The sequence below is a fragment of the Corapipo altera genome, unplaced genomic scaffold (assembly GCF_003945725.1).
Source record: "Corapipo altera isolate COAL_440 unplaced genomic scaffold, ASM394572v1 61286, whole genome shotgun sequence".
In the NCBI taxonomy this organism is placed as follows: Eukaryota; Metazoa; Chordata; class Aves; order Passeriformes; family Pipridae; genus Corapipo; species Corapipo altera.
Window position 1 is genome coordinate 8,499,802 of NW_020884907.1, and position 13,834 is coordinate 8,513,635.

At 34.9% G+C, this 13,834-nt stretch overlaps 1 protein-coding gene across 5 annotated transcripts in view; it reads left to right on the forward strand.

The window, feature by feature from the left end:
• IFT74 (intraflagellar transport 74) overlaps window positions 1-12,168 on the forward strand; it is a 36,156-nt gene extending 23,988 nt beyond the window's left edge. For 4 of the 5 annotated variants that reach the window (XM_027652554.1, XM_027652553.1, XM_027652555.1 and 1 more), the window contains 6 exons: window positions 1,643-1,740; window positions 2,635-2,761; window positions 6,373-6,536; window positions 7,094-7,219; window positions 9,560-9,620; window positions 11,436-11,551. In XM_027652554.1, coding sequence (XP_027508355.1) covers window positions 1,643-1,740; window positions 2,635-2,761; window positions 6,373-6,536; window positions 7,094-7,219; window positions 9,560-9,620; window positions 11,436-11,551 — 692 coding nt within the window. Of the gene's footprint in view, window positions 1-1,642; window positions 1,741-2,634; window positions 2,762-6,372; window positions 6,537-7,093; window positions 7,220-9,559; window positions 9,621-11,435 lie in introns of all 5 variants that reach the window. The other variant, XM_027652556.1, reaches the window with a different exon arrangement.
• The last annotated feature ends 1,666 nt before the right edge of the window (window positions 12,169-13,834 follow it).

Here is a 13,834-nt window from a genome sequence, read left to right on the forward strand (position 1 = left end):
AAAGTAATCTTTTTTTGCTGTGCATTGAATACTTCAGGTGGAGTACTGTCTCTAGCTCTGCACATAAAGAAAGGGGTGGCAGTCCTGAAGAGAAACTGATGGGAGATGCAGAAAGCATGACCTGCAAGGAAATATTAAAGAACAAGTCTTTATTTTAGAAGATTTATGAAAGTTGTCAATTATCTAAAAAGGCTGTTTCAAATAACAAGTGAATAATTTATCTCTGTGTATACATGAAGGAGAGAAAAGGAGTAATACAGCAATAGTTGCAGAAAGATTTCAGGTTGGATATTAGGGAAAAATTCCTAACATTAACATTTACCAAGCATTAAAATAGGTTGTCCTGGGAGGATTGTGGAGTATCCATCAGAAGCTGAGTGTGAGAGGAGTATAGACAAACATCTGAATTACTGACATACAGTTGGTTTTATCCTCGAGCTGCTGAATTAATTAGTTGAGCTCTTGCAGTCTCTTGCATTCAATTTTTTATGAATCTGTGAAATACATAGTACTCAAATGAACAAGGTCAATCAGATAAGCATTATTAAAAGGAAAGTTGCTTGTAGCAAAACAATGAGATGACCTTGCTTAATATGGACCTTGCTTAATGATTCTAAATAAACTCGAAGCTTTGCAAGAAAACACCTAAAAAGTCCAGAATGCCAGAGGAGAAAAACAGTAGTCAAATCATATAGATACTATTCTAAGGTCCTAATTTTATTGTTGCTGGCTCAGTTTTGTAGAATTACATATATACCTGTGGATGTTATGTATGTTAGTTTTATTGTTTCATATTTATAAATGTGTGAAAATGTGTTTCTGCCATTGTCTCATCCTTCTTGCTCAAACAAGGACTTCTTCCCTTTTTCATGCACATAGAAGCTCTTAGGTTTGCTGAGTGCTCCTATGTGTCTAAGCCGTGTTTCAGTAGGAGACCCAGTAGGAGAGAAGTTATCATAACTTACAGCCCTAGGTGGCATCTTGCTGGACTTCTGACTTTCATATGATGTGTCCAACAGCTTTTTCTTTTCAATATATCTGTGACCAGAAATACAATGTAGTATGCCTAGAAGACAAATACAGAGTGCCTACCACCATTACAACTGTGCTGTCATATTCAGTTGGACACTTACTAGAATGAACTTAAATTACAGATATAGCTAAGAGGAATCATTCAGAAGGAAAGAGATGATCCCAGCTGAATATTGGTCTCCAGTCCTTAGGAGTGTCTGGCATTTAGTCCAGGTCATTAGAGATAATGAAGTCACCTGTTTCCTTTATTTGGTAGCCCATTTAGTTAGCTTTCAGAAAAATAAAGAGCAACAGCTGCTGGGACAAGCATTTAGAAAGGTGTCAGAAATGATGGGGATGAAATTCCTTTCCTGTCAGGTAACAACCCTCACCTAAACACTGTACAAGAAGGTGGTGACCTCATGCCCAGTGTGTGTCTGGAAGAATTCTCCTTCATTCCAACCAATAAGTTGACAAGTTTCAAGGTCTCTACCACCTGGCTCTTAAATAAACAATTAAAGTTTAATTGTACAGTTTATCAATATAGTACAATTTTTGACTGGAAATAACAAAGGCATGTGCTGTACTCATACAAGTAAGAGCCTTCTTTTTCTTGTTTGCTGATCTCTAGATTTTCTTGAGACTTTTGAAGAGGTTAAGAAACAGGAATTTGAAAGAAAGGCCCAAATAGAAGCCAACATTGTTGCACTCCTGGAGCACTCAAGCAGGGTGAGCATTTCCCTCCTCCTGTGGCAAGCTAGGAATTGAGAAGCACAAAACAAGAGAGTGACTGGATGAAGAAGGATGGTGCTTTTTATGTATTTAAATTTATCCACATAGTAATCTCTTAAGAGGATTAAACATTAAACCATGTACAGCTGGAGTTAAAAGAAAAGGATTTGTTTAATTTCTTTCTGAGGAAAGAGTTGTCATCACTGCTATAATGAGCATTATTCCATTAATGATAAACATTTCCAAATAGTGCAAATAAAACCACTGCAATATATTGTTTACCCAAAGTTTGCAAATCTCAGTTCAGGGGTATCCTGTCATACTGTTACATAACTGAAAATATTCCACTTTCCTCTCTGATCTACTAAAATTATGTCTGGAATACCCTACTATGTAATATTGAATGTAAATAATATAAGTGAATAATGTAACACTTTAGAAATTGTTGGAATTTGTAGTCTGCCATTTTTTTTTTCACTTCCAAGTCTCCTTTTCTTTTAATATTTTTGGTTTCCATGGATTTTTTATCTTACTGAAAACTTTCAGCAGAGTAATATTTTGATTCTATGATTACTTTAATTGTCTTTAACTCAGTGTGATATACCATATATGTTAGGCGCTTTAGAACCAATCTATATGGCAGCACAGTTTATTCTTGCTGTATTTTGTTTCATCTGTGCTGGCCTGTCAGGACATCTTTTATCAAAAGTTGGCAGCATGAAAGTCATTCACATTTAAATCACTTCAGAATATTTCCAGTATTTTAAGTCTTTGTAGTACGAAAGCTAAATAACAGACAATGTCCTAGCAGAAGAGTTTTTACTTGTCCAGTTACCATTTGTCTTTTCAAAAGTAGAACATATTCTCATTATTGTTATTGGTAACACACAGAATCTGAATCATATGAAACAAATTTCATCTGTTACAAATCAAGAGCTGAAGATTATGCAGGAAGACCTCACTTTCAAATCAAATGAAATGCAGAAGTCACAGAGCACTGCTAAGAATCTGGTTACAGGTGAGATCAGCAATGAATTTTTAAATTCATTTCTTAAAAGTATTAAGATTACCCACAATGGTGCACTAATAACATGTGGAAGATCTGAAAATATTAAAATACAGTGGCAATTGAGAAACTGAAACTCTTTTGAGTAACAAGTTATTTATATTCCTCAGGAGTATTTCACTTACTATTACCACTAAATTATCATCTTCCTTGCACAGATATAAGATAAACAAATGTATTTTAATACAGAGGTATGAAGTTTTGGTAGCTGAAGTTTGATTTTTACTAATACTTGCCTAAAAATAAATATCTTCCATGATTTTTAAACGGTGTTTAATAAATTGGAGTCTTCCACAGTTGTCTAGCCATGTATTATTTGTAAATGTAGTTCTTAGTACACTTACTTGGGGTTTGTGCTTTTGCAAAGGATATGTACTATGGGAGAATAACTGACAACAGGAGTGAATAGCTCTCAGATTTTGAGGATTTGATTCTGCAAAGTGAACATTAGTTTTGACTTCATTTTCTAAATATTCTAAATACCAAAAATTAAATGTAAGCATCTGCAGGATCCTGTCTGTAATTTCAAAAAGCAGACAGTATTTTTCTTTCATTCCCATAACAAGTGTCTATTTCGTTCTTTATTTGCGCTGTTTATAGTAGGATTGTTCTCAAAGTTCTAAGTCTTTGCCAATATCATTATTGGTTCAGCAAACCTTTCCTTGTTTGTTTTGCTGAAAGGAAGGGGCAGGAATTAAGAACCATAAATCATTTTGTTAGAAGACTATTACATGCTGTACTTTGTAGTAATTTTCAAAATAGGTGCCCCTGTTGTGATTTCAAATTAGTTGTGAGCAAATATGAAGTTGTTATGCACAGAATGTTACAGAATTTGATTGCTCTGTTTTGTGTTTGAACATTTAGTGTTCACTTGTCTGCATGTACTCATTTTGCAGTTCTAGTGTAGTTTAAAATGCTGGGCCACACATTAAAAGTTCAAATATGGCTTTTTGTTCTTCCATGTAAGCATCAATTCTGACTACTTTACAGTATATGGATGTTTTGAAAGCACCTAATGCTACAGAGGCATTATTGAAAGACATATTTCTTCCTCTGCAAGGGGAGAGAAGGAAGTTACAGTGCATAATTTTCGGCAGATCATTTAAATGATTCATAAGTAAATGTCTGACAGCAAAGAGTCACAGATACTGTAAAAAGCAACTCAAGATTCTTTCAGAAATGCAGTGAATTTTCGGTTTGCACAGTTGAAGTTCTTCCTAACACTGTAATTAATCTTCAGAATTCTTTTGTTGTGATTAAAATCTGGATATCCATATTTTCTTGTCATAACAAACATATAGAATGTCCACCAGCAGAAGCCTTAAAAAAATTAAAAAGAGAAGGAAACCATGAGGAGTAAACAAAAGTGCTGATGGCATAGTTTCCCAAAAATATTTCCCTGGGTCACTGTAGTTTGTTCTGAGAATTTGCTACTATGTACACACTGCATGGTAGACACTGCAACTTCATGGCCTATCAGAAGGAACTGGGCTGCATCCTCTTCCTGTCTCTTCCTCTAGAGGAGTTCTGAGGGTTTTTTTCATTGAGGCTGCTGCTGGATAAGGATAAAATTCACCCCTTCCAGTTTCTTCCCTTTTCTGCAGAAAGTGTGACTGGATAGGAATACCCATTGCTGTCTCATCATAGTTTCTATCAATATATAGATAGAACAATCTAAGAACACTTTCTGCCTTTTTGGCACTTATGTTCTTACTACTCTTTACATGTAAAATAAATTGCAACCAGTCAGCTATTTTATTATTTTAAAATAAAATATAGATATTAAACTACTATATAAAAAGTGAAAATGCTGTGATCAGGCCTAAATAAATCCTTAAGAACATCTATAGTTGTTTTCTGCTATTTCTCTCCAATCTGAATTTTTTTTATAATTCTGTTTTTTACTGGTTTTGGTCTTAAAACCCTCATTTATTGAGGTCCTTAAGCATTTGTCTGTCTTTAAACCACAGTGCTGTAGGAACAAGAGAAGTAAAGCTGTGATCTGTTCACTTGTGGTTTACAGTCTGTCACTGACCACTATTGGGAACTTTGCATCGGAACTATGGGCAGTTACAAAATATTGTAGGCACAGAGAAAGTGTTTTCTTAAGTGCTTTACAGTGGAAGGCAGACACTGAAGTGCAACATGTATTTACATACATGCTCTTTACCTGTATAAGACCCTTTCAATCTTACCATATGGATGAGCATTCCTCAGGATAATTTTGAATGGTGCACGAAAATTTTGGCTTGTCTTTTTTTTAATTTTGAGATTCCTAAACAAATCACCAAAACATTGTAATAAACAAAAAATACTGATTAAAGGAAATAATTCACTCTAAAAAATAAGCATATGGCATAAATTCACAAGCAGAGAGATGAATACCAAAATCTTGCTATGACAGTGAGATCTTCCCAAATAAATACACTGAGGAAAGCATACCCACAGTTTTTGGAAAGGTGAACTCTCCTTCTGTCACATAGGCACATCTGTTCCCTTCTGCCATAAAGATTTATACTGCCTTGCTTAAGTTGGGGGGTAAATTTTCTACCTTTTTCCAGCTGATCAGCGCAAATCTGACTGTGAGCAAAATACACAGTCTATGCCGAGAAAAGTTTCTTTGTGCGGTCTCATCCCTCCCAATAGCCCATGTTGCCTGATATTTTAGATTGTAGCAAAAAAACCTGCAACATTTCTGTCATTCTTCTGAGTTAGACACAGATCTGAAGCATAAGAAGGTTTAGCCATGGGTTTAATGTTCAGGAACATGAATAAAGTACAATGACAGGGCAGATCACGAAACCAAAACAAGTCTAGCCACACCTAGTCCTTCCCTATTCGGGGAATTTACCTCCAAAACTGTGCCGATGTATATTTATTATTTTGTATCTTTTTATTGTTTCTTCTCTTATGCATCTCATGTCTGAACTGTTTCAGTCTTTGCAGTTCTCTTCATATAAGAATCCATCCATATTTCTAATTCCCTTATTACCTGTATCTCTGTTACTTATTTTTAATGGAGTGTCAGAAGTAAATTCTGTATGTTGTAGCACTTCTTATTCTGTGGGTATATGGAAGTGTTTTTCTGCACAGAGTGAATGTTTAAAGAAAATTTGGCTATTTGTTCTCAAAAAACTATGTCTTTCCCACATACAAGCAGCATAAATAAAACAACACCTTGCTAAAAAAAATGAATGAAATTATTTATTTAAATTGTCTACATTATTGCAACTTTTTGTAAGTTTATCACCACTGCTTTAAGACTTGAAATTGTCTGGTGCTATAAACTTTAACAATGTGATACAAAAAACTTCACATTTTCATTACTCTTCACTTATGGAGTATAATACAGTTACTGTAATGTATGAGTATGACTTGTGGGATGGTTGTGAAGATGACATTTTTTTCTTTCCTTCACATAAACAGTCCCATTAATATAAAAATCAGAAAGATACACAGGAGCTGCTTATATTGCTTAAATATAGTATAAACCTTTACATACTGGGCTATGTATTATGAAACAAAAATACTGTTAATTAGAAATTGTGTATCTGGTGATCTAGAGAGTCAAAAACTGCAGATGGACCTACAGAAGATGGAACTATTGGAGGGCAAGATGGTTGGTGAACTGGCTTCTCTTAAAGACAAAATTGAACAGACAAAAGCGGAGTTGGAGGTCTACAATAATTTGCCAGCTCTGAAAGCATCAGGAGAAGAGAAGGAAAAGGTAACAAAAGGAATAAAACAGAATTTGTGTGCTTTTGAGCAACCAGTGGGGAGTAATATGTGATTGAGAGTACTTCCTCATAGCTGATAGCTGCAAATGAATCCAAATGCTTCTCTGCTTATATATATGACTTACTAAGTAGGTCCATGTAGCAGGCTATAAGCTGGATGCCTTTTGATAACTTCCTTCCACAAAATCTCCTCATTGTATTTTAACGATTCAGCTAAACTCTTCTGGTGTAATTATGACTACCCAAACTTTGAATTTAGCAATCTAACACAGAACACAAACAAAAAAGAATTTCCTACAAATTCTTAACGTCAGCATTCCCACTTGTGCTCATAGAATATGGTCTAAGCCTAGAACTTGGTCATAATCATTGAGTATCATTTTTAGGATAAAGCATGCATTGCTAGAGAAAAGCCTATGAGTTCTCTGTTCATGTGGTCTTGTTTTGAAAGGAAAAGAAGTAGCACTTCGAAAGTTGAAGTAATTTACCTGAAGCTAACAGCAGATGAACTCATTAATCAGTTTGTGTTGGGTTTTTTTCTAACTAGAGACTCCAGGATGACAAAGAAAAATTAACAAAGCGCAGCCATTCTTTCAAGAAGATAATGGAACACTTGAATACAGAGTATGAGGCACTAAAAAAGGAGCTGCAAGAAAACGAGACACATTCTCAGGTATAGCTCAGATTACATATTATCCCCTTCAGTTGTTTCTTTCTCAGTTTTGGTTTTCTCATATGCATGAAACATTGTATGAATGGAATCTGTTTATTCCTTCTCAGTGAGTTTTCTTAGTCATGTGTTTTAAGTGTGCAGCCATATTTTCAGTTTTCAAACAAAACTTAATCTTATACCAATAAATTGCTTGTAAGCTTTAGATTACTAAGGTCAGAGATCGTTCTGAGCTTAAAATTATGTGACTTCTATGTGTAAGTGTTTGTATTAATCTTGCTCAGAACCCTCCACCTTCTGCCCTTCCTTTGCTTGAGTAGTTTTGAGGACAAACTTAGAAGAAAGTACAGGGGAAAAAACAGTCACTACTAATTAGCTAAGATCCGTTTTGCTTTTGAAGTTATGGTGGTAAGTTTTCTCTTGCAACCTGTGCTATTAATTTCATTTTCCTTTTTCTAATTCTTCTGCTCCTTGGAGACCACTGAAGTTCTGGGGTTTGTTCAGGGTTAAACTTTGGTATATGAGTATATGTACATTTGCATTTAAAAAGTGAATCAGGAAAGAAGGTGTTTGTAACCTCTTGAGCAACTTTGATTCTTCCATTATAAACACCCATTTATTGCTGTCATTTTGGCAACAGAACTTTACTGGCATAGAGGTTTGAATGCACAGAAGGAAAACAGATAACCTTAAAATAAGGGTTTTATTGCTTGAGGTTGTTGAGATATTTGCCTTTTAGAACTGTTATTTTTTTTATAATTCATTTAAAAGCTGAAGGTCATATTGGTACATGTTTAAGTTGACTTTCTTCTGGAGTGAACTTCATGGAGCAGATGAGAAGGTGTAGCTCTGACTGAGGTATATTACACATGTGTAGAACAGGATTATTATAATCACTCTAGGGTGATGATATAAATCCACAAAACTACATGCCAAAGTCTACAAGACTTCAGATACTGTATATTTTTTATGTCAAGATCAGATTCTTATTCCTAGAGCTTAGGGAAATCAGAAATGGATAAGCAGTTAGGGTACTTGCACGATGAGGTGTAAAATTTTATATAAAATAATAGTTATACATAATTTCTTCAATTCATTAAGCTGTGGCAGTTCTATTTCAGTGTCTGCAAAAAGGACTTTTTATGCCATGAGTGTAAATATCATGAGAGTGAATTAAAGTATAACAGCTGATTGGTTGTTGCATCAAGCATTGTGAAGTGCAAATACTGTTCATATATCTTGAGGGCTTGGGCAATTTTGCAAGCAGTCAACTGGCCTCCAAGGAGTTACTATAAAAATACATTGAATGTTTCCTTTTATATATATCAGACATAAAGTATTTCAAATCTAGGCTCCCTTACTGGCTATATCATGTGTAACAACACAAAGGAGGCAGTAAAAATTTTAATTGGTCAGAAATATCTGATCTTGGAAATAAATTATTGTCATGTGCTGTGAACTAGTACACTAGATAATTGATTCTTCTCTGTTAAGATTTGAGTAATAGAGCAACTATTTTCATATCTTTTAGCTTAAGAATAAGCTTTTACGTAAAATACTGCAGTGTTTTCCTAATTTATAGGAAAATTTTTGATTTCCACTGAAAGTTTAGTCTCAGAATGATTTTCAGTTTTTACATTTAAAAATAACATCTTCATATCTTGAAATGCAGAACCTTTAACAGTAGCATCAGGAAAAACAAGTATAAAATTGTATTGTAAGGAAGCAGCCATCGATATAATGTCCACATTAGTTTCCTGTTGATGCTGAAAGTATTGAAGAAGTGCCAACACTTAACCCACACTCCTACAATCTTCTTGCTGCAGCTCTGTTCTTATCACAGCTTCTGGCATCAGACAGGAAACCTAACTATGGAAGTAAGGAAGTTTCTTCTGTGTAGCTTAAAGTCCAAGACTGTGTCAGGAAATATTGTATCTTTGGTGATTTTAGATCCTACTGATTCTAAGAAGAGATCATTTAAGTGATAAGAAGCATTATGAGAATTAGTATCTCCCTGCAGTGTTCATCTTTTTACTTATGACTTACCTACATACTGCCTTATAAGATAAGTCTTGAATTCTCATCTGATTTTTTCATCACTGCAGTTGCATGCAGTGCTTTTGTACTGATGAATTATGAAATCCTAAATTATATGCAAGTTAATTTTTGGCAGTTTTAAAAACATTTTGCCATTGTTTCTCATTTTGGAGTTTTTTATGTGAAATAACTTTGATCTTATTGGGTGATAGAGTACAAGGTACTGATACAACTTTTTTGGGAGTTTGTATAAAGTGTGTGTGTAGTAATTAGCATTTTAATTTTTGACTCTTTTTGTGTTTTCAGCTTACAAATTTGGAGAGGAAGTGGCAGCACCATGAGCAAAATAACTTTATGATGAAGGAATGTATCCTTTTCTTTAAGAAATAGAGTCAAATTCATGCACTGTATTAATTGAGGAAGAAGTCTGTTTCCTCCAGCAGAATAAGACAGGACAGAATGGGGAGCAGGAGACAGGGGAGGAGGGGAAAGGCAATCCTTTGCAAATGTCTGGTTAACTGATAGATATTATATATAGCAAAACCTGTATGTGTTGTCTGAAACAATTTTATGGGTTCCTAAAGCATAAGCTTTGCCTTGCAGTCTGGAGTTATTCCTTCTGGCTCAGTTTTGCCATTAGGTTTCATACAAAACTCATCTTCGTATCTGTCCAGTCTTATCTGAAATTAATCTGCAAGTGTATTTTTGTTTGAAAATCTGTAGAGCATGGTGACTTTGTATGGTGTTTTGCAGTTTAACCCCCTGAAAATACCAATAATGAAAAAGTAAACAATAAATTGTATACATCCAATGCTTTTCTTATGAAATAAAAGGGGAGTTGCCTGCTAGAGGAAAAAAGCAGATGAACGTGTTAAGATATGACAAGAAGATGCTTGAGCTGCAAAATGGGCGTGACTGGAGGAACTGCACTGTAACTTTCTCATTATGGGACTCAAATTAAAGAGTTGTATTTCACTAATCATATAAGACCTTACAAAACATAAGCAAAATCATTATTTGCTTATTTGCAAATGACTTCCATAAGATAATTTTTGAAATAAGCGAAAGCACTGATGTTTATGTTAATTGGAATTGATGATTCTTCTCATCTTGTACTTTTTTTTTTTTTATTCTCCATAGTTATGGTAGAGATCTGAGTAGGACCAAGCTGAAGTTTTATTTTGAGACAGTGAATTCACTGCAATAAACTTACTTCTTTAAAATTATTTGGTAACAAAAAATCTGAAATTTCTAATATGCACAAAATCGCTGTTACATGATTACAGTACAAATGTAGTTGGTAAAGATAACATCAAAACTAGACTGTACCATCCAGTGTATTTTGTTGGACAATGGACATTGCTATATGTCTCAGAAAATAGCACAGGAATATATTTCAGGCAATTACGTGATAGCCTGGCCATCAGAGAAATATTACTGCTGATGATAATAATAAATAATAACATATAAAATATAACAATACATATAGTGTTGTCTTTTTCATATACCAAATAACCCATTTCTCATATCTGATAAGTACTCTAATTCTTAGAAAATACATCTGAAAAAAGTCTTTGACAATGTAATCTAATTGGAGGTACCTCCTCTATGAAGGAGGCTCTACAGGAATGTTTCTTAAGGCAATACTGTTAAATAAAATTTTTCCTACAAAAAAAACCTGTAAAAAAACCAAGAGAAAAAGTTCATCAGGATATTAAAGCATCTGCTAACTTGCTATGCAATATTGCCTATCCAAGTACAGACCCTTATACAGAGTACTGTGTCTGCTTGGGCTACTGGAAAGAGGGGGGCTGCTTTCCTGGACTGGGACTTTTGTAGCCAGGCTGAATGGCTGTAAATAGCTGAGTGCTTTGAAATGGTGTTACTTGCAATGTAACAATGGGCAGAGTCTTTCACAAGGGACCTATTGCCTGTATATATGAAAACAAAACTGACTCAGGCATGTAATCTTTTTTTTTTTTTCCTGCAGTGCTTGGCATGAGATGGCAGCTAGCCCTTGTAAATTAGTGTAAATCTTTTAGACTTAAGTGGAGTTTTTTCCATTATTTGCAACACTTGCTGGTTTTCACAGAAGCAAATGTACTGTATTGTGGTTCCCTTGTGATCTCTAATTGTGCTCATATTTATACTGGCAGTTTGTTTCCTTAATTCTTTTAATCAGTCATAGCAACAAAAAGCCAGGAGAGTGACTACCAGCCAATAATGAAGAACGTGAGAAAGCTGGTCAGAGAATACAACAAGGCTCTCATAGAAACTTTACAGAACACCAAGAACTGAACCCAGGCATTTCCTTCCTGCCCCAATGGATCAACAATGAGAGATGTGCACAGCCGGCATGGAAAGCTGGACTACTGAGCTCATTCACTCACCACTATGGTGACAGATATTCTTAAAAGTATTTTTCAAGGTTTTTAGAAGTTACAGGTTTTAATAGTATCCCTCCTTTTGCACTGTTTAAAATTTTTAGAAATAAACTTCTGAATTCTAGAAACTTGTATAAACAAAAAGGAAACACTGCCCAAAGAGTTACTGAAGCCCATTGCTAAATTGCATCTCAAATGTGAAATTTCAGTCTGCTTTACACGTTCAATTTCTAACTGTAACATCATCATACCATCTCTATTTAGATAGCAATTTATATCAAGTAAGGAAAACATCTAAGGATGACAAGCATCTTTTAAAGTCAGAATTGCTTCATAGTGTAAAAATCTTACAATAAAAGTAAATGCCAGCAAATTTTCATTTCCTAATGAACTTCCTTATTTTTTGAAATGTAATTATAAAGAGAGAACTGTGATAAAAAAGTAGTGAACTGTAGCTAATACTGATTTTGTGGAGCATTTTACTGCTGTAATATTCACCAGTAAAGGAAATAAAAGGGAAAATTACTTGTATTTTCTACAAGGATTTTTTTCCTCCTTTTTCAAGCTGCAGTGCCATATGCAACCTCTGACAAATATACACAGAAAGAGTTTCAACACAGAGGAAAACCAGGACTGATACAGAAAATAACAATGTGTTTTATGATACAGAAATTTCAGAAAACAAAATTTCCATTTATATCTTTCCCTCACATTCTACATGTCTGTATTTCTAAACTGCCTATTGATAATTTCCTTTACCTGGTATGTTGTAAGCTAGTCCTGGTCAAAGAGAAAAGAGCACAGTTGACTACAGACAGGAATCTTAGCTAGACAGGAACAAAAAAAAATGTACTAAAAAGCAGTGGGATCTGGATTTTTAGTTGTTCTGCTCTCTTAGAAAAGTTTTCTGGAAAAGAGGTAGACTATGCACTTCACTTCATAAAACTGGATTTCTGAAATAATTATCCAGTGTGCCGAGTCCATTAAAATAGTTCTGTATTTTTGTCACTAAATTTCTCCAAATCTGTGATTGGCATTTTGAGTATAAAGAAATACGTAAAATAAAAAGATTGAAGATTCTTGCAGAGAGCACTGTGTTTGCAAATTCAGCACTTAGATGCTGTTGCTCTATATATTTATGTCTGTATAACATCTAGAGATAATGGAACAGGATTTCTATAAACCAAGGACTGTTATCTAGGGGAAATTCCCACTAATGTCTCTTCCTTCCTGTCAGAGTTTCAGCTATTCCAGAGAGAGCCCATTATTTGCTGAGATAAAGTTGAAGTCTAATATTCTCACCAATCCAACCATCAGCCAGAGAGATCGCCTCCTGAATTCCACTTGTGCTAGAATAACATATTGTAATGAACAATGGAAAAAAGCTGCAGACTGAGTAAACAGACTGCTTTGAATTTGCTTTCACTCAGGGCAGAGGAAGGTTTTATTCCTTGGTAGTGATTCTGTATGACAGCATGGTAAAGTTTACAGGGTTTAGTTCTGTTCCACAGGAGATGCCTGTCATAAAAACCTTTTCTCCATCATGCTCTGTTCTTTTCTATATTCTATTGAAGGATCTTCAGATTACCCATTTCCATTTGAGAATCTCATCACTCATTTATTTTTATAACAGTTTATCCTTACAGTCCTAAATCGTGGACACAGTACCCATGGCTGAAAAGAGCTGTATGGATTCTAAGCTGTGAACTACACAGCAAGTGTTTATTTCTCTCTGGAAGATTAAAAACTCATTCCCCATAATAAGCTGAGTAAATTGTACCCATGTTACTCAGACTAAAGTCTCAGTGAAAATAACCTTTTCTTTAACTCTTTTTTTCTTCTTGTTTTAAATACAATTTAAGTACCAGACACACGATATTTTTTCACCAAAGCTCGTGTGTGTACATAGAGACACTAACTCGGTAACACAGGTCTCCCTACCCAGGCAGTCTTTTATCCATTTTATACTGTGACTTCAGACTGAGAGGATGTTAATTAACTGGCAACATCTGTGGGGTGGAGATGTTTTAATACCTTTTCTGCTCACATCTCTCACCAGGGCTAGGTAGGGGTAAGGATCACCTCAGCCTGCCTGGCAGTGCTCTTGCTAACCCACCCCAGCATACTGCTGACCTTTTTTGCTGTGCATCATTGGTTCTTGGTCAGCGTGGTGTACACCTGGAAGGGCTCCAAGGTC